The 19,135-nt window shown below is 32.7% G+C and overlaps 1 protein-coding gene across 1 annotated transcript in view; it reads left to right on the forward strand.

The window, feature by feature from the left end:
- SI (sucrase-isomaltase (alpha-glucosidase)) overlaps positions 1–18,872 on the forward strand; it is a 107,124-nt gene extending 88,252 nt beyond the window's left edge. The window contains exons 39-48 of the mRNA XM_011944633.1: positions 1,112–1,146; positions 1,233–1,349; positions 3,456–3,604; positions 5,439–5,523; positions 5,603–5,659; positions 6,380–6,504; positions 10,337–10,425; positions 14,821–14,870; positions 15,454–15,621; positions 18,351–18,872. Of these exons, the coding sequence (XP_011800023.1) occupies positions 1,112–1,146; positions 1,233–1,349; positions 3,456–3,604; positions 5,439–5,523; positions 5,603–5,659; positions 6,380–6,504; positions 10,337–10,425; positions 14,821–14,870; positions 15,454–15,621; positions 18,351–18,419 (944 nt within the window). The 3' untranslated portion in view covers positions 18,420–18,872. The remainder of the gene's footprint in view (positions 1–1,111; positions 1,147–1,232; positions 1,350–3,455; positions 3,605–5,438; positions 5,524–5,602; positions 5,660–6,379; positions 6,505–10,336; positions 10,426–14,820; positions 14,871–15,453; positions 15,622–18,350) is intronic.
- The last annotated feature ends 263 nt before the right edge of the window (positions 18,873–19,135 follow it).

A 19,135-nucleotide genomic window follows, 5' to 3' on the forward strand; every position in this document is an offset into this window, starting at 1 on the left:
ATGCCCAGGTAGACTGAATAAAGAAAATGTGGTACCGATACACCATAGAATACTATACAGCCATAAAAAACGAGATCATGGCCTTTGCAGGGACATGGATGGAGCCGGAGGCCATTATCTTAAGCAAACTAACATAGGAACAGAAAACAAAATATCACATGTTCTCACTTATAACTGGGAACTAAACACTGTGTACATATGGACACAAAGAAGGGAACAACAGACACCAGGGCCTATATGAAGTTGGAGTGTGAGAGGAGGGTGAGGATTGAGTAACAATCTGTCAAGTACTATGCTTAGTATCTGGGTGACAAAATAATCTGTACACAAAATCCCTGTGACAAGCAAGTTACTAAATAATACACTTGCAAATGTACTTCTGAAACTAAAATTTAAAAGAGTCTAGATTCTAGGGAATATAAATCACTGATAGATGCTAAAAAATGAAACATTTCGAAGCAAATTTGAAAAGAAACTTGTGACAATAATGGAATAAGTGCTAAATAAGACATTATCATTTTAATAGGGAAATAGATACTTTTGTGCTCTATGTTTAGTCTTAAAATTTGTTCACTGTTGATAAATTCAAGGAAAACAATTAATTCTTAGAAATATTCCTTTAAAATAAGAACTCAGAAATCACATTCATTCTATTTTATAGAATTGATTACTCCTTAGAGGATTTTGTTGATAAGGATGATTCAATTTGTTTCAAATGATAGTCTGAAATAAATTTAACCTATAGTTCAATAAGACCTATAGTTAAATGACTGCAGAAATAACATCTTTATTTTCAAAAATGAAATTGTAGACACCACTTCCTTCTCACACTATAATGTGTTTATAATGTATTTGTTCTCTGAATATGTCACCTGGCAAGTGTCAAGGAAGCTTATAGTATCTCATTTTTGTAAATATCACTAATGCTACAAAGTCAAAATGTATTAGCATTATGAGAAGCATTATGAGATAATTACATTCATAATCTGAAAAATGTTTCATGTTTGGAGGTTGATATTAAAAAGAGACTATCTTCATAAGTAGAAATAAAAACCAATATTAAAATACATGAAATAGTAACTTTCTAAGATATATTTTCTAACTTTTGTAGGTATGATGGAATTTAGTCTCTTTGGAATATCATATGTAAGTAGTTTTATTCCTTTTATCTTCATAAATTATAAATATTCATAAAGTATTCAAATTTAACTAAATATAGCAATGTATTTTAGACTGGAGCAGACATCTGTGGTTTCTTCAACAACTCAGATTATCATCTCTGTACCCGCTGGATGCAACTTGGAGCATTTTATCCATACTCAAGGAATCACAACATTGCAAATACTAGGGTATGTAATTACTACATTTACTTTCAATATTTTCTTACTTGGGCTACTCTTCATTATACTTTAGTGTACATGGCCTATTTAGCTGGCATATTTATTGATGTTATATATAATTTTGGAGTAGTGAGGAAATTGTCTGGAGGAACTTTTTTTGAGTAACTGGGGAGACATTACTAAAAATTATGGAAAATTATGAACAGTTAGAGCCAATATCTAAATAAGCACTAAATTTCATGATGCTGATTTTCAGTGAAGAAATGTAGAGAAATGATAAATTAGCAAAATGCACATGATGGAAAAGTTAAAGACAGAGCTGGTCTTTAAAAGATGTGTTCTGCCTGTAGTAAATAAATGGCAGAGCTCATGATGTGCTGTGAAATCTATATGGCCCCCCTACTGGAAAGGTGGGTAGAAATAGAGTAAGATTTGTTTTAGAAAATGCTGAAATACAAGGATTGTAGGCAGAATGGAACCACGTTTTGAAAGAATTTGAAAGTTGGACAATAGAGACATAACTTGATGACACAGTAATATCTCAACAGGAAAATCTGCTGTCAATAATGCAATTTATAAAACTGTAATACAGGGAAAGTAGAGCATGAATCAATAAAAGCTTGGACAGAGATGCTTTATTGAGAGTATACCATTTAATATTTACCAAGTCCTTGCTCCAATGATTTATATATTCTAAAAAGGGATATAAATAATAGACCATTATATATGTAATAGGTCAGATACAAATAAATGTCTATAAGGGAAAAATAGATTAAGCTAAAGTGATGGAGTTTTACAGAGATTCTGCTTTAGGAAAAGTGCTCAGAAACATATTAAATGAAGAAATACTAGAGCAGAGATGGGTGTGGGGAACAGTAACCAATATAAATATATGGAGAATTCCACATGGAAGGAACAAAGTAAAATACCCAAAGATTGTAATGTCGTCGGAGTGTTTGAGGAAAATTCAAACACAGAAGGAGGAAATGACTGAGGAAGTATTTTTAAATAAAAATCTAGAGGACAGAAACCTCTACTTAAGTTTAACTATGAGTTGGTACAAATGAACTGTTGAAATGTGTTACTCGAATTGTATGGTTTATAATTAGATGCTTGTGTATCAACATGTTAAAACTAAAATCATATCAGTGAGGTCAATAAGCAACAGATAATGATTTTTGCCTTTTTTTCTTCTTCTTTTACTTTGGAAATATCAGCAATAAGATCACATATAGTTTAATAGTTCTTGGATCATTTTTACTTTCAAGGTTTTCTGTATTCTAATACTGCATATAACAGCTATGACAGTAAATTTTCTTTCAAACTTTCTTACTCCTGAAAATACAGAAAGATTGGGATCATCATTGATATGACACAACTATAAAGGGCCCCAGTCATGCTGATGTCAATGAAAAACATTTAAATGTTACCTCGAGCTTTGTGGTAGCCTTGTTTATTCCTCTGGTGCAAATCGAAATATAAAATAGTAATAACTTTTCTTGCCTATTATTTTTAAACTAATACGTGCAAGAACTTTTTTGTAGACTTTTAACCTCCCACTCTAAATCTTAGACTAAAAATTTTAGTCTTTTGAGCTGGAGTGTGCATTCCAGAGAATACTCAGGCATGTTCTTTCCTTTCATTCAAATTTATGCCTTCTCTTCTGTCAGTTTAGTACCACAATCTGTTCATTTCTCCTGAGGACCCACAATGTGCATGGTCACCATAATTTGCTCTGCTTGTCTGTGTTTATTTCAATCCACTTTGGATAACGTATCATTCCATTTCTCCCCTATACTTATCACTCTAACACCGACTATCACCTAATTGACAATATATTTGTCACTCATTAAAATGTGAACTTTTCTCTGGATATGTTCACTTAAACTAAATCAAGCCATGGACTTAATTTGAATTTATCTTATGAAAATATTGTGTACCTTTTCTCTTTATCATGTGACAGAAATATTATTTCATAATATTTTTGGGGAGAAAGTACATAGCACATGACAATAAATTAATATCATTTCTTTTTAGTTCTTCAAATATGAATATGAATATTATGATTTAAACAAAGATAAAAGTTTATAACTATGTTATTTTGCTTTGTTTCAGAGACAAGATCCCGCTTCCTGGAATGAAACTTTTGCTGAAATGTCAAGGAATATTCTAAATATTAGATACACCTTATTGCCCTATTTCTACACACAAATGCATGAAATTCATGCTCATGGTGGCACTGTTATTCGACCCCTTTTGCATGAGTAAGTACAAAGTTTGTTTTCTCTTATCACAGAGAGATACTTTTCATTTAATTTACCCAATGATCTCTTATAGTGCAATATAAAACATTTTAGATTGTTAAATTTTGCAGTTATATTAGCATACATTTTTGATTAATAAAGCATTTACACAAAGATGTCCGTTAATAGTCTAGCATAAACCATTAAAGAATGAACCACATTCATTAGTTATTAAAAAGTAATAATTCTATTTCAGAATAATTACTGTATACTAGGTATTGTTCTACAAGCTTTGTATATGTGTTTACATTGAGTATTCTCAACATTTGTAGGGAGATAAGTAATGCCCCTCATGATTTAATTAATCAAGGTTTACTGCAGTTATGTAAATCTACTATATATAGATGTCTGACTGGAGACCAGCTCACCTTTTCCTTGATGTATCCCAATAAGATATACAGGAACAGTGTCAATATTATCCTTATGAATTTGTTTTGGATTAATCTCTTAAAGCTCAAACTTACATATGACCAAACTTTAAAAATTATATTTCATGGAACATATTTGCAAAAATTTTCAAACACTTTAAGTTGAATACAGCAAATTCTTATTGTAGATATCACAAAAAGCAAAACATGCAATCAAACACAAAAACAAAAAAAAACCTGAATAATCACAGTATATTTAGCTTTTTGAGCACCCTATATTACTAGCATAATTGAATGAGCTGATTTGTTAGATTTCACTATTGATAAGTCCATTTTAAAAAAGCAAATATTTACCTAAATTTAAAAAATAACACCCAAAGTAAATTTACCAAAATAAGTTAATTGGTATGCCTTCTCTTTTGATGACAGGATAAGTGATCCAGTTTTCCTAAAACAACAACAAAAGATTCTTTCTGGATTCAAATTATGTTCTGGTTGCTTTATTAATTTGTCATCTACCATAATCCCTTCTTTATTTCTGATAACATTTTATTGATCTCCTTTTTATTTACAGACTTTACCCCTTCTGTTATTCCTATTTACTTCCCAGGATAATCGGCATATCAGCTCTGGGTTGAGTCACTAGTCAGAAATATTATTATTAACTATACAGACTGTTGTCCTATTGAGAATACCTGGGTTTCTACTTTCATGAATTTATGGAGGAGTAAGCCCAGCTTTCCAATTCAGCATTAATCTCAGCTTTTAATAAGGCAAAACAAAACCACAGCAAAAGAACAAATTTTAAGAAACAACTTTTCTTTTTCATTTCAATTGGAGAAGAAATGTTAACATTTAACAGTGGCTCTTAAACCATTAAAAACAAAACAAAAACAACATCTTTGTTTTTCCTAGCCATTTATATCTCAAATTCAGAAATCCATTAACATGTTACAGAGCCTTTAGGAACATGTAAATCTACTATTCAGAGAGTTTATTAAGCAGGATAAGCAAACTTTTTTTTAAATTAATGAATTAAAATTATTATAATATGTCTCACAATTTTCTTCCAGAGTGTTTTTAATATGCTTTTTAATTTGTTGATCATATACTAGGCAAAGCTAATATTTGTACCTCTATTAGTTCTCTTCCAAAGTAATTTCTCATTTAGTTGATGTTACATGTCCATCACAATTCTCTATTTTCTCAGGAAATTTAGTTATAGTCTAGATTTACTCATAAAGTATTATGCTGCTGCACATTGTGCTATTACAATCCAAATGATACATTTTTAAATTTTTTATCATTTTGTTTTTATTTTAATCCAGAAAAGTCTATAATACAAAATGTGATTTGAATAATGATTTTATAGTATTCAGGAGAAAGTTATTTCTTTTAATTTAATTATTTGTGATAATTTTGTCAAGGTTCTTTGACGAAAAACCAACCTGGGATATATTCAAGCAGTTCTTATGGGGTCCAGCGTTTATGGTTACCCCAGTACTGGAACCTGTAAGTCCTGCCACATATTTTTGTTTACAAAATTTTATTTGGTTTATATACAATTAATGGCTATTTATTTGCATTCCAGTATGTTCAAATTGTAAATGCCTACGTCCCCAATGCTCGGTGGTTTGACTACCATACAGTAAGTATTTAAGGAATTCTGGGGAATTGACTAAACAGAAATGGGTAAATGTTTGGTCCCAGCCTTTTCATTAATGGTGTGTTGGATTTACTTTCCACTTAAAAAGAGTGGAAAGTAACATTTCTGGTAAATTATAGCTGAATTGGATTAACCCACAGTGAAAGAGAGTTAATTTATTCTGCTGCACTTTGTTATGTAGTCATTGATTTATTTTAGCAAATAAACATGGTAATTACACATTACACACAAAAAGATAATTGCCTTTTATTGGATATGTAAAATGATCATTAAAGGTAGTGCAGTCCTTCCAAGAATAATGTACATGGCAAGTCAAGGAGAGCTTTTGTGACCTTTCAAAAATCCACACACTTTAGGCATGTGAGCTCCACAAAAACAACACTATAAATGACTTTCAAAGCTATCATAAAGACTTATATTAAACTAGATTCTAAAGATATACTTTTAAAAAATAAATTCCACTGTGTATATTTAAGGTATACAACATCATGTTATGAGATATATATACATATATATATATGTATATATATAGTAAAATGGTTACAACAGTGAAACAAATTAAGATTTTCTGAATAAATGTTAATTTTTAAATTTAAAAGCATATCATTTGATTTTTTAAAATATATATCCTCAAGTACCAATGTTGCTGATGATTCCACTTCTTGCTCCACCTGTTCTTCTTTCCATCCCTTTCATTTCCAGGGCAAAGATATTGGTGTCAGAGGACAATTTTACACATTTAATGCTCCTTTTGAGACAATAAACCTACATGTCCGTGGTGGTCACATCCTACCATGTCAAGAGCCAGCTCGAAACACATTTTACAGGTAAGTGAACTGTTTACAAAGCTCAGGTTAAATTATGAGATACATCATGCTAGCATTGTTAAGAAATAGAAAAGGTCTGAAATTTTACCCCATTGCCAAGCTTCTACATTAGCCTGCCTCAGTACTATGATTGCCAGGTCAGAGACAAAGGTGTTTGTGGTTTATGACATAGCAAGAAACAGGAACTTTATCTTAGCATCAGGTTTTATTTTCCACCAAGTCCCATGGGGATGACATGGAGAGGCCCAGGCAGGCGTTGCACATGTAGGAGGTCTGTGTCACAAACAAGGAATCCCAAGTTTAGGAAAACAGTGTCTTTAATAAGACTACAAACAAATCTGTCCATTATTTGTTTTGAAAAAAGACCTTATCTTTTTTATATTGGACAGTAAGAAGAAATATTAAGAATTTTTTTAAAACCCTGCCATCCAACGTTATTCACTTTTAAAACATCCCTGAAAAGACAGCTCAGAAGACACGCTGTCAGTGCCTCTGCATGTGACATACAAAAATGCAAGAGACCCATGGAAAACTGTCTTCCAACAGGATATTTCCTCTTAAAGTAAGAAAGCTTTCCAGATTAAAATATAAACTAAACCTTTATGATCTGTCTATAATATGCAGAAGTAATGACAAATTAATGTCTTATATTTTGAATGATTGCCTCAACAAGGTTTTTACCCTACTTTTCTGCTTCTGACATGTGGAAGATCTAGTATTATGAAGATCATTTTATGAAAACATGAAATATTGATGAACCTTTTTTTAAAGACTTATTTCTTAGAGCAATTTTATACAGCAAAATTGAGAAGATCCAGAGATTTCCCATTTACCCTCTGCTGTCTCTGTCTCATTTTCAACACCCCCCGTAAGAGTCGCACATTTATTACAGTCGTTGAACCTACACTAACACTTATCACCAAAGACTATAATTTACATTAGGATTCACTGTTGATGTTGTAGATTCTCTGGGTTTAAACAAATGTATGATGACCTGCATCCACCACTGGTGTCATTTGGAATTGTTTTACTCCCCTAAACATAATTTATGTGTCACCTATTCATCGCTCTTTCAACCCATGGCAACCACTGATATTTTACTATTTCTATAAAATTGTATTTTCCAGAATGTCATATAGTTGGAATCATACAGTATGTAACCATTCAATTTGACTTTTTTCACTTAGCTATATGCATTTAAGGTTCCTCCATGAGATACCTGGCTTGTATCTCTTTTCTTTTTAGCACTGAATAATATTCCATTTGATGAACCATTTTATAAACTTTAAGACAGTATAGCTTGGAGGTGTCCCTTTCTTTTCCATTAATTTTCTGTTTCCCTTTCTTTGCCTCTCTTTGTCTGTCTTGTGATATATTTCCTGACTCATTACAGTCCATGAAAATGTAGATATTCATGGGCAGTATCACTACTCCATCAAACTACTAAGTGTCCTGCCGTCCAAGAGGAACCAGACTTGTTTTTTTTCTCTTTTCTTCCCGTATTTTATTTTCTTGTCCTCTCCTCTCCTCTGCCTTTCTTTCTTCCTTCCTCTTTCTTTCTTTCCTTCTTTCTTTCTTCCTTCCTTCCTTCCTTCCTTCCTTCCTTCCTTCCTTCCTTCCTTCCTTCCTTTCTCTTTCTTCTTTCTCTTTCTCTTTCTTTTTTCTTTCTTCTTTCTCTCTCTTTCTCTCTTTCTTTCTTTCTTTCTTTCTTTCTTTCTTTCTTTCTTTCTTTCTTTCTTTCTTTCTTTCTTTCTTTCTTTCTTTCTTTCTTTCTTTCTTTCTTTCTTTCTTTTCTTCTTTCTCTTTTTCTTTCTTTCTTTTTTTCTTTATTTCTTTCCTTTTTTTTTTTTTTTTTTGACAGACTCTTGCTCTGTTGCTCAGGTTGGAGTGCACTATCTCGGCTCACTACAACCTCCACCTCCCGGGTTCCAGTGATTCTCCTGCCACAGTCTCCTGAGTATTTGGGATTACAGGTGCCTGCCACCACGCCTGGCTAATTTTTGTGTTTTTAGTAGAGACAGAGTTTCGTCGTGTTGGCGAGGCTGGTCTGGAACTCCAGACCTGTTTCTTAATGACCTTGTTCTATATAAATATGAAGCCTATCCCAGATTTTCTGTCTAGCACCATTTTTATAACTAATTGTCTGGCCAGACCCTTCTCTTCTTTGCCTGAGCACCTCTACCTGGATTTCTCTTTCTATCATTCAGCAATAGGTCCAATTTACCAGGGACAATGGATCTGCTCTGTGTTCTCAGACTGACGTAGGTGTAAACTTCTTATTCTAGTCAATCTTTATTTCCCTTGCAAAATTCCTTGCTTCGACACTCAGGTTCTAGAGGACGCTGTCTCTGTTTTTCTTCTCTTTTTGTGCGGTATCATCTCTCGATCATCTACATGCTGACAGCCCCAGTTGGCATGAACAGAATATTCTAATCTCCTTGACCTACCCAGGTCCGTTTCTACTAATATTCTATCCTGATATCAGTTAAACAGGAGATACATTATTGCACCTGAAAAGTGAGGGCTTCATGGAGGAGACCATTCATAAGTTGTGCCTTGAATAAACCTTATTTTTTTTTTTTTATGAGAGAGAAGGCAGATCATTGTACAGTATAAAAAGTTGTAAAACTCTTTCTAATCACAAGTTTTAGTATATGTCAGGAAGTTGCAGGTTAAGCCATATTTTTGATGTTTCTAAATTATATTTAAACCCTAGTGACTGTGAACTGAAATTCATATACATATTCATGCTAAGATATGTTAATATATTTCACGGAAAAATATCAAATTGCTGTGGAGATTTGAACTCTAGAGATTCTGGAAATTTTAGGAGACTTCCATGGCCATATATTCTTCAGCATTTGTGATTGGAAAAGGCAGACAGCTAAAACATTTGATCTGGTAAATTATTTCAAACAATATGAGGCTGCTAAATCAAGTTGCTTCTCAAAGATTGCTGGAGATTTAACATGGAAGCAAGTATTTAGTTCACAAATAGCCCTATGTAGGAACATGTTGAAAGGTATTGTTTATTACAAGGATGTAACTTAGAACTTGGAGACTACTTTATACATTCTTATTAATTTTAACCAGTGATAACTCAGTTATTTATGTACGGAAATCTGAGGAAGGCTTAAGTCATGAAAGATTTAAAAATGATATTAAAATTGTTTCATGTTTAATGCTTAATGACAGGATTACCCAAGAGAGGCATGAGTAAATATATTAATAAACTTAACGTGGTTTTAATTACTTTCAATGAGGCCACTTTTGATTTGTTATATTATGTTAACTCTTGAGATCAAAAGGCATGCATGATATTTCCTATTAAATACGAATAATTTTTTTTTTTTTTGACGGAGTCACGCCCTGTCACCAGGCTGGAGTGCAGTAGTGCAATCTTGGCTCACTAGAACCTCCACTTCCTGAGTTCAAGCAATTTCCCTGCCTCAGCCTCCCAAGTAACTGGGGCTACAGGCACCTGCCACCACGCCCAGCTAATTTTTTGTACTTCAGTAGAGATGGGGTTTCACCATGTTGGGTAGGATGGTCTTGAACTCCTGACCTCATGATCTGCTTGCCTTGGTCTCCCAAAGTGCTGGGATCACAGGTGTGAACCACCGCACCCAGCTAAATATGAAAAAAATTATTGTTTTATATAATTTATGTTAACTAATTTAGAAAAATGGGAATGCTTTAATTTTCTCGATCTAAGTCATTTGCACACTCCTTAAGGCCTGTGTTCCTGTAGATTCTTACGTGCATATCATATCATACCTAGACATATGCTATCCTACAAACATGGGTAAAATTATATATTTCTTTCTTATAGTCGACAAAAATACATGAAGCTCATTGTTGCTGCAGATGATAATCAGATGGCGCAGGGTTCTCTGTTTTGGGATGATGGAGAAAGTATAGGTGAGTGCTCTATTTAGTAGATAAATTTAATTGATGACATATTCTATCACATTACTTTTATGTTTTCTATTATTGTTCTTTGGAAGCTGAGTACAAAGCTATTAATATTATTCAAGGCTAAAATATTTTACTAAATTCACTGAATCAACTTAAATAAACAATGTCACAAACATTTAAAGACTTTTCTTATCCTAAATTAGTCAATCCCTATGGTAAGTGTCTAGGTAAGAAATTTGTGTGGTCAGGAATTACGTATCTATTATCTTTGTACTTCCAGAAGCTAGCACAGTGCTATTCACATAATAGACATTTGGCATATATATAAAGTTAACTTAGCTGAATAACCACATTATTATATGTGCAAAATATTGATGCTGTAGGGACAAAAAAAGAGTGATACTTTTCCTCATTTACCATAAGGGTCACAGCCAACACCAATAACAAAACACAAGTTAACAAGAGAAAAGCATAACAAGCGTATGTAATAATAGTTTTGTGTGAAACAGGAAACTTCAGAATAAAGGCATCAAGATACAGAGAACGCTCTCAGACTGTATTCTGAGTTTCAGTGAAACAGGAACTGCTATGTAGAAATGTGATTGGACAAAAAGGGTATAAGCTAATGGAAATAGATTGAGTGAGGAAATCTAGCAAGGCCTGTCCACATTCTTGTTGGCTTATTAATTTTAGCATTTCTTCCTCTCAGTTATGGGGTGAGACCCCTCTGGAAGGAGGTTGTTAATTTCTTCATGGCCAACTGTTACACAGAAAAGCAGGGAAAGAGAGTAACATTTCTAGGCTTTATAGCTAGCTTTGGGGGAAAAGGGTTCTAGTTTCTATGACTCACCTTTGGGAAAAGGAATTCTAGTTTCTATGACTAGAGAATAAGGGGCAAGAGACAGGAAGGCAGGAGAAGGTCAGGGAGAACCTTTGCTTCCATTGTTGCTTCTGGGACATTTATTTTGAGAAATCACTTTCTGAGCCCCCAAAATGCACGAGCGGTGCCTCTACAACAAGGAGGTAGTCCAGAAACCAATTTCAAGTAAATTTAATTTCTGTGTTTTTATGTCTACTCTTTTTGCTTGTTTGTTTTTTAGTATTTCGCATTTTTTCACATGAGGAGATATATTTTACTTTAGACCTAGGCTTATTCCATTCATAACTATTCCCCCAGACCATACTAAACTTCTAAACTCCTAGCCATGTGAAATCCGTTAGCTGTTGTTATCAGAAACACCTGAGACAGCTTGCTAAGAATGCAGATTATAGGACTCATTCAAGTTTCATTAATTTTAGGAGAAACTCAGAAATCTCCCATAGGAGATTTTTATGCTGTATGTAAACCCTGATAGAGGATAAGTTTACTGACTGCCATTTAATAGTGTCAGTACTACTAGATGAGCGTTCTGAACATTTTCTTGACACAAACTTTAATCATAAAAACTGACATCTGTGTGAAGTTGATAGTTCTCTACAATTTAATATTACAATTTAAATAACTTATCCAAAGATAATAGTTTTTTCATTAATAGCAAAGACATGCACTTTTTATCTTTTAAAATGAATCATAGTTAATATTCTGCAACCATAAGAAATAATCCATTAGTAAATAAGTATAATAAAGTTGATAGAAGAATTGTATGCTAGAGAGCAAGACTCTTGGGAAAAATAAATCCCTCTTTATAACATTTTGTGACTTAGAAAGTGAAGATACCAACATGAGTTAGTCCTTTGTTTTTAGAGCTCTGACCTTCATTACTGCAACAACTGAGGGTCTGTGAAGTTTTCAGCCTTTCTCTTTGTGTTCAACAGGAAATTTGCCTTCAATTTCCCAAGGGTGTAAAGTTTAGGTATGCAACTTGGGATCTTTGAATCTCATAATTAACAAATTAAGTTAATTCATTTTATCAGTTAGGTAGACAAAACTTCTCTTAGAATTTTCTCCAGCTCTTCCTATCAAACTAAGATATAGATGAAAACATTTGGTGTGGACTTTACTCTATTCAAGTTTCATGGCAGACTTTTTGTAATCACTGGAAAGTCCCTGAGCATAATTCAAATATTTCTCTATGATCTCCTCATGCAAGTATAAAAAGTAGCTTTTTGCCAATTGGGTCTATTTATTTTGTTATGTTTCACAATATCAGTATACTTGGTATAATTAAGTATAGATATTTTTAAATAGTCCCTTGAAATTTCTTGAGTTAACAGCAATAATCATATATACCAAATGCTTATTCTCTGGATTTGTTAGATCAGAATCTCCAAAGAGGTTTTCTCTCACAGCAAACACAACAATCTAATTGATGGGCATCCTATCTGAAATGATTTCTTTCTTTTAAACAAATATGTTCAAATTTTGTGATATATTATAATGTGGTAACAAATTATCATGAAATAATTAAAGGTAAATCAAAATGAACTTCTGAAACTGAACATTAAGTAAATTTTGACCATTCTTGATTAATAAAGTTAGAGCTTAGTAAAATGTTAATTTTTCTACTTATCTTAATGAAATAGCTATGTGTGTGTCCCTGACTAAGATCATATGTGAGATACTTCTTCCTCTTATTAAAAACAACAAAGCTACCCATATCTTCCTAATAGCTGTCACCTTTGCTTTTTTAACTCAGAATTCTATACTTAAAAGTTTGTTCGGCCGGGCGCGGTGGCTCAAGCCTGTAATCATCACGAGGTCAGGAGATCGAGATCATCCTGGCTAACACGGTGAAACCCCGTCTCTACCAAAAAAAAAAATACAAAAAACTAGCCGGGAGAGGTGGCGGGCGCCTGTAGTCCCAGCTACTTGGGAGGCTGAGGCAGGACAATGGCGTAAACCCGGGAGGCGGAGTTTGCAGTGAGCTGAGATCCGGCCACTGCACTCCAGCCCGGGCGACAGAGCAAGACTCCGTCTCAAGGAAAAAAAAAAAAAAGTTTGTTCATGAAAACTTAAGCTGTAATTGTATATTGAAAATAAGAACTAAAATGGTTAAGGAATATTGACACTAATATGTCTTGTAATACATATTAAATTAGCCATACATACATTAGCATATATAAAAAAGTTTCAGGCAGAATATCTATTTTAGTATAGGTAAAATCAATAGCAAATTAATGTTAGTGGGTTAATGAATACAGCTCTGATATGTATAAGGAGAGAAGAGAATTAAAATATATTGCTCTTTCAATGTTACCCCAATATTGTTTTATTTATTTGACTCTACTTTGCTCTGTCTATCTTATGTATGCTTATTTGTTTTTTTACATAGGAATATAATCTTAGAAGTCAGGGAAAACTGGGCTTGATTCCAGACCTTGACAGTAATTAGCTTTTATGTTTTTTTTTTTTGTTTGTTTTTCTACCTTTGGCAATTTATTTAACTGCTTTGAAAGCCACTTTATTCTTCTATACAGCGGGAATAATAATAACATATCTTTCAGAGTAAATGTGATAAACTATTTAGAATTTGATAAAAAAAGCACTTAACAAGTTTTAGCCCTAGGATTATCATTAAAATGGGTTTTAAATACAGCAAGATTATACTTCAAACTGGTGATGGTGGCTCATGACTATAATCTCAGTTCTTTGGGAGGCTAAGGCAGAAGGATCATTTGAGTCTAGGAGTTCAAAACAAACCTGGGCAACATAGGGAGAACCTGCCTCTACAAAGATAAAAAAAAATTAAAAAGCCAGGCATGGAAGTGAATGCCTGTAGTCCTAGCCACTCAGGAGGCTGAGGTGGGAGGATTGCTTGAGCCCAGGAAGTCCAGGCTGTAGTGAGCCATGATTGTGTCACTGCACTTCAGCTGGGACGATAAAGCCAGACTTTGTCTCAAAAAATAAAAACTAAAAAATAATGATTATACCTTAAAGAGGTTGCTATAAACCTATATTTTGTCAGTTTAATTTTAATTGACCTGTAACAATATCTTAACAATTGAATTTGTTTTTTCAAATGACGCTAGAATGTGTTGCTACCATGTCTTTTTTTCCTTTATATTATTTTGTCAGTCACTAAGGTGACAAGTAAGTGTCCATTGCTATCATCACTGAATTCTGTTTATTTTTGGACTACTTGTGCACTTCTTGCCACCTTCCCAGTGTTGTATGTGAAAGTGATTTTCAACTTGTTACTGCTTTATCATTACCCCTACACACACATATACCACCTAGCTTGTCTTCTTAGGACCTTACCTGGTGACTCATCCTTCATTTCCAGGGCTTCTTGAATTGTATCTGAATTACTTAAATAGGCTTAGAGAAAAAATAGATACACCTTGATACTATTTGCTACTTTTTATACAGGGAAAGAGATGCAAAGTATACAGGTATTTACTATGGTTCTTCTTTGGAAATAACAATATATCACTTTTTTTTTCTTTCTCTCTCTACAGACACCTATGAAAGAGACCTATATTTATCTGTACAATTTAATTTAAACCAGGTATGTAAGATTATTTATATGCAATTCTGTTAAAGAATATTTGAAGTTCACAGCTGGGTGGGGTGGCTCATGCCTATAATCCTAGTTCATAGGGAGGCTGACATGGGAGGATTGTGTGAGGTCAGGGATTCAAGATCTGTCTGGGCAACATAGTGGGACCCCATCTCTATAAAAACATTAGCCAGGTATGGTGGCATGCAACTGTAGTCCCAGCAACATAGGAGGCTGAGGCTAGAGGGACACTAAAATTTAGGAGTTCGAGATGGCAGTGAGTCATGACTGCACCATTGCACTTCAGCCTGCCAGTAAAGAATTCACCTCCCCTTCTCTTGCATATTTGATGACTGAATCCAAACTTTCTGAGCCTGGGTGGCAGAGGGAGACCCTGTCTCAATAAATGGATACATAGGAAAAAAGGAAGAATATTTGAAGTTTTTTCATGTTTATTATATAAAATACCTTATATCAAATGCACAGATGAACAATTTATTATACTATGAAATACACTTTTGTGTATTTTTTTTAGATTGAATTGCTTTTGCAAATGAGGTGTTTATGTTATTCCTTTTTCTTTATCTTATAGACCACCTTAACAAGCACTATACTGAAAAGAGGTTACATAAATAAAAGTGAAACAAGGCTTGGGTCCATTCATGTATGGGGGAAAAGAACTACTCCTGTCAATGTGGTAACTCTAAGGTATAATGGAAATCAAAATTCGCTTCCTTTTCATGAAGACGATACCAAGACGGTAAGTAACATAAAAAGATATTTTTCAAAAACATATGTATTTAAAGCATCTACATGGACTTCTTATATCCCTCATCTGTAAGAAACATAATTATGAGTCAATTATGACATTCTTCACATATTCCTTTTCATTGGGCCTCCATGTTTATTTCCTTATTATTATCCTTAATAAACTGTCATACAAATCAATCTAATGACACCTATTTTATTATTATTATGATACAATCAAAGCAAAATTAAATTAAAACTTAAAATAACTCTTATCCCTATATGATAAAGTGCCTCATAAAATACATTTTAAAAACAAGATATCTGAATTTAAACATTGAATATGTCTTGAAAATGTATTTGAAAATTCTTGCAAACTTAATGAAACTGTCAGCACCCATTAATACAGGAGTGTGATACATATGATACAGATACTATACAAGGAGTCAGGATTCTTGTGTTAAAGCATCATTGCTGCCAGTATTTAGCTCTTTACCTTGAACAAAAAACTGTAGGCCTACTGTTGTATCTAATTGAATAAAAAAAAAAAAATGCCAAGTAAATGATCAATCTCTTAAGCTCCTTCCAGTTATAAATTCTGTGAATCTATGGCTTGCAAAGGTGAATTTCAAACACACATTCTAGAAAACAGCTGTTTTAAGTGTTCATTTTAAGTTTAAGCCTACTTATGCACTTACGCACTACTAAAATTGTGTAAATGTGTGTGTACCCACCCTTTACTGTTTAAACTTGGGTAAAAACAAAGAGCCATTAATCAGTGACTTTAAATGAACTTAACTTCTAAAATAGTCAGTTGTTTGACTAACTTGAACCTAAAAAAGAAAAAAAAAAAGTCCATCTTGGACGCAGTCTTAGATCCTTGTAGGTGTCAGAGAATGCCAGAGTTAAACAGGACCTGAAAGTCTGTTCCATCTTTTTGAAACTTAACACCCATCCTACTGCTATTGCTGTTTTGTTGACAAGTGGGGTTTTCCTTAATATGGAACTATGTTTTTCTTACTGCTTTTGCAGTACAACTCGCTGTTTTTCTTAAAACTATATCAAGGATGGGAAATATAAAATATAATTTCCCAACTTTGATATATTTAATGTGTCTTTCCCCGGTAAAATAAAAGTTAGTATCTTAGTGCCTTACACTCATATTTTTATTTTTAAAATTTGACTTGTTTATAAAATTCCAGAATACCTGATTTAGTCCAGTAGTCTTATGTGGCTGACAAAGAAATTAGGTCCCCAAAGAAGCAAAATTAATTCCCCAAAATAACTACTCAATAGTTATCAGTCACAATTAGAAATCACTTTTTTGTACTGTCTAATGTTCAATCAGATAAAGAAAAGATGGTTTGGCTTAAATAATGTCTTGCTTTTCATTTACTAATTACAATGATGAAAATTAAGCTCACAACTTTTATGGTAAAAATAAAGTAAATAAACAATGCCAAATAAGATAATTTAATATTTTGGGTTGTTATTTCAAGGTCGTGTTGATCAAATATGTAGAGTATAAACAAACCCTTAAAAATCATTTTTTTCTACTCTCTTTAAAAACATTCACAAAGAATTTTAAGCATTGAGAACAAATATTTGAGTTTCATTACCTCAGTGATGACGAAATATACATTTACTTTAACCAACAACTCTGAGCAGTTCCTTCTAAGTGTATTTAAATAAACTCAATATTTATGAGCAATTACTGTTTTCCAAGCCTTCATAGATACATAGGAAAGGAAGAGAGGATGATCAATTTCTTTCTCTACCCTGCTTGCCCTTTAATTTATGACAGAGATTATTTAATTGTTCTAGCAATATAATTTAAAAATTTTTGTAGCAACAATTATGTCCAACTGATTTTTGTAAAAAGTATTAAAAGCTATGTGGTATATTTTTGCTTTCTACATTTAAGTTAAAAAAATAGTTTAGATCTGTTTTAAACCTGTCTAACAAATTAAGGAAGATTAAATTTTACAAAGTCCTTATGAAAAGGCCTGTTATGTGGTAGGCAGTAAAGGATTCACCTCCCCTCCTCTTGCATATTTGATGACTGAATCCAAACTTGCTGAGCTAAAGCACAGAAAATCTTGTCAGTTCATTGGACAAAAAGCAGCAATGGTAAAGTCTCCTGAAATCGTCGTATCATAAAACTATGACAGAAGATCATTTGACTACAGCAACTGAATAATCTCCATGATAGAGATAATAATCTCTCTACTGTCTACTTCAGATTATCTCCAGTGAAATAAAGTGACACATGCAAAATTGAATCATTGGCAATAAATTAAGCATCATAAAATATTTTCTGATTGAGATAAAATAACACTTTTAAATCTAAACTTTGACTGAAAATGTCTGGGTAATACTTGAAAAAGGGATGCATTGAGATTCATGTAGTGCAGTTATAAAAAACTTCATATTTAGAAATTATGTGAAAAGAGTAAAGTCATAGAAATCAATAAAATTGGCTAAGAGTTACAGGTTTTTCAGTATCTTTTGACAGCAATTCCACCTTTCTGAGATTTATTTTAACCTTAGGTAAAATGGGTAGGGTGGGTGAAATTGTTGCTGAAATGGTTGCAGACTTTCCTAGAGTAAAACTTTCTCAAGATATAAAAGAAAATAAAGGTATATACTATTTATTAGAAAACTTGTTTTTGAAATATCATTCATTAAAACAAGAAAAATGTGGTTCTGATTAAACAAGTAATTATCATTTTACTTTTTTAGATATTAAATATTGATCTGACCCAGAACAATGTTACTCTAGAAGAACCATTAGAAATCAACTGGTCATGACGATCACCAGCAATTTTAGTTGTCAATGGGAAAAAACACCAGGATTTAAGTTTCACAGCGCTTACAACTTTCCCTCTTCACTTGGTTCTTGTACTCTACAAAATATGGCTTTCATAACATCAAAAAGCTATTTAATTACTGATAATGATAATTTTATTATAGTAATGTGACTTGGATTCAATTTTAAGGCATATTTAACAAAATTCAAATAGCCCTATTTATCCTCTTTAAGTATCAGCTACAATTGTAAACTAGTTACTAAACATGTATGTAAATAGCTAAGATATAATTTAAACATATGATTTTTAAATTAAATTTTTATGTAATTATAAATTATATACTATATTTTTCTCAACATTTAGCAGATTTATGTAACAATAATTATCACAAGATTTAATTATTTCTTAGTATGTATATTTAATTAGAAAAAGAGAATAAACATATGTAAGTGTATAAAATGTGTATTTTGTCTTTATTTTCCTAATGGAAATTGTCTTAGCTTGCACTACTATAACAATTTATCATAGACTGGGTGGCTTAAACAACAAACGTTTATTTCTTACAGTTCTGGAAGCTGGGATGCCTGAGATCAAGGCATTAGCAGATCCATTGCTGATGGTGGCAGTCTTCATGGCTTACAGACAATTATCTTTTTGTATCCTCATATAGCAAAGAGAGAGGAAGCAAACTCTCTCGCGTCTCTTTTTATAAGAGCA

The sequence above is a fragment of the Colobus angolensis genome, unplaced genomic scaffold, assembly GCF_000951035.1.
Source record: "Colobus angolensis palliatus isolate OR3802 unplaced genomic scaffold, Cang.pa_1.0 Scaffold234, whole genome shotgun sequence".
Classification (NCBI taxonomy): Eukaryota; Metazoa; Chordata; class Mammalia; order Primates; family Cercopithecidae; genus Colobus; species Colobus angolensis.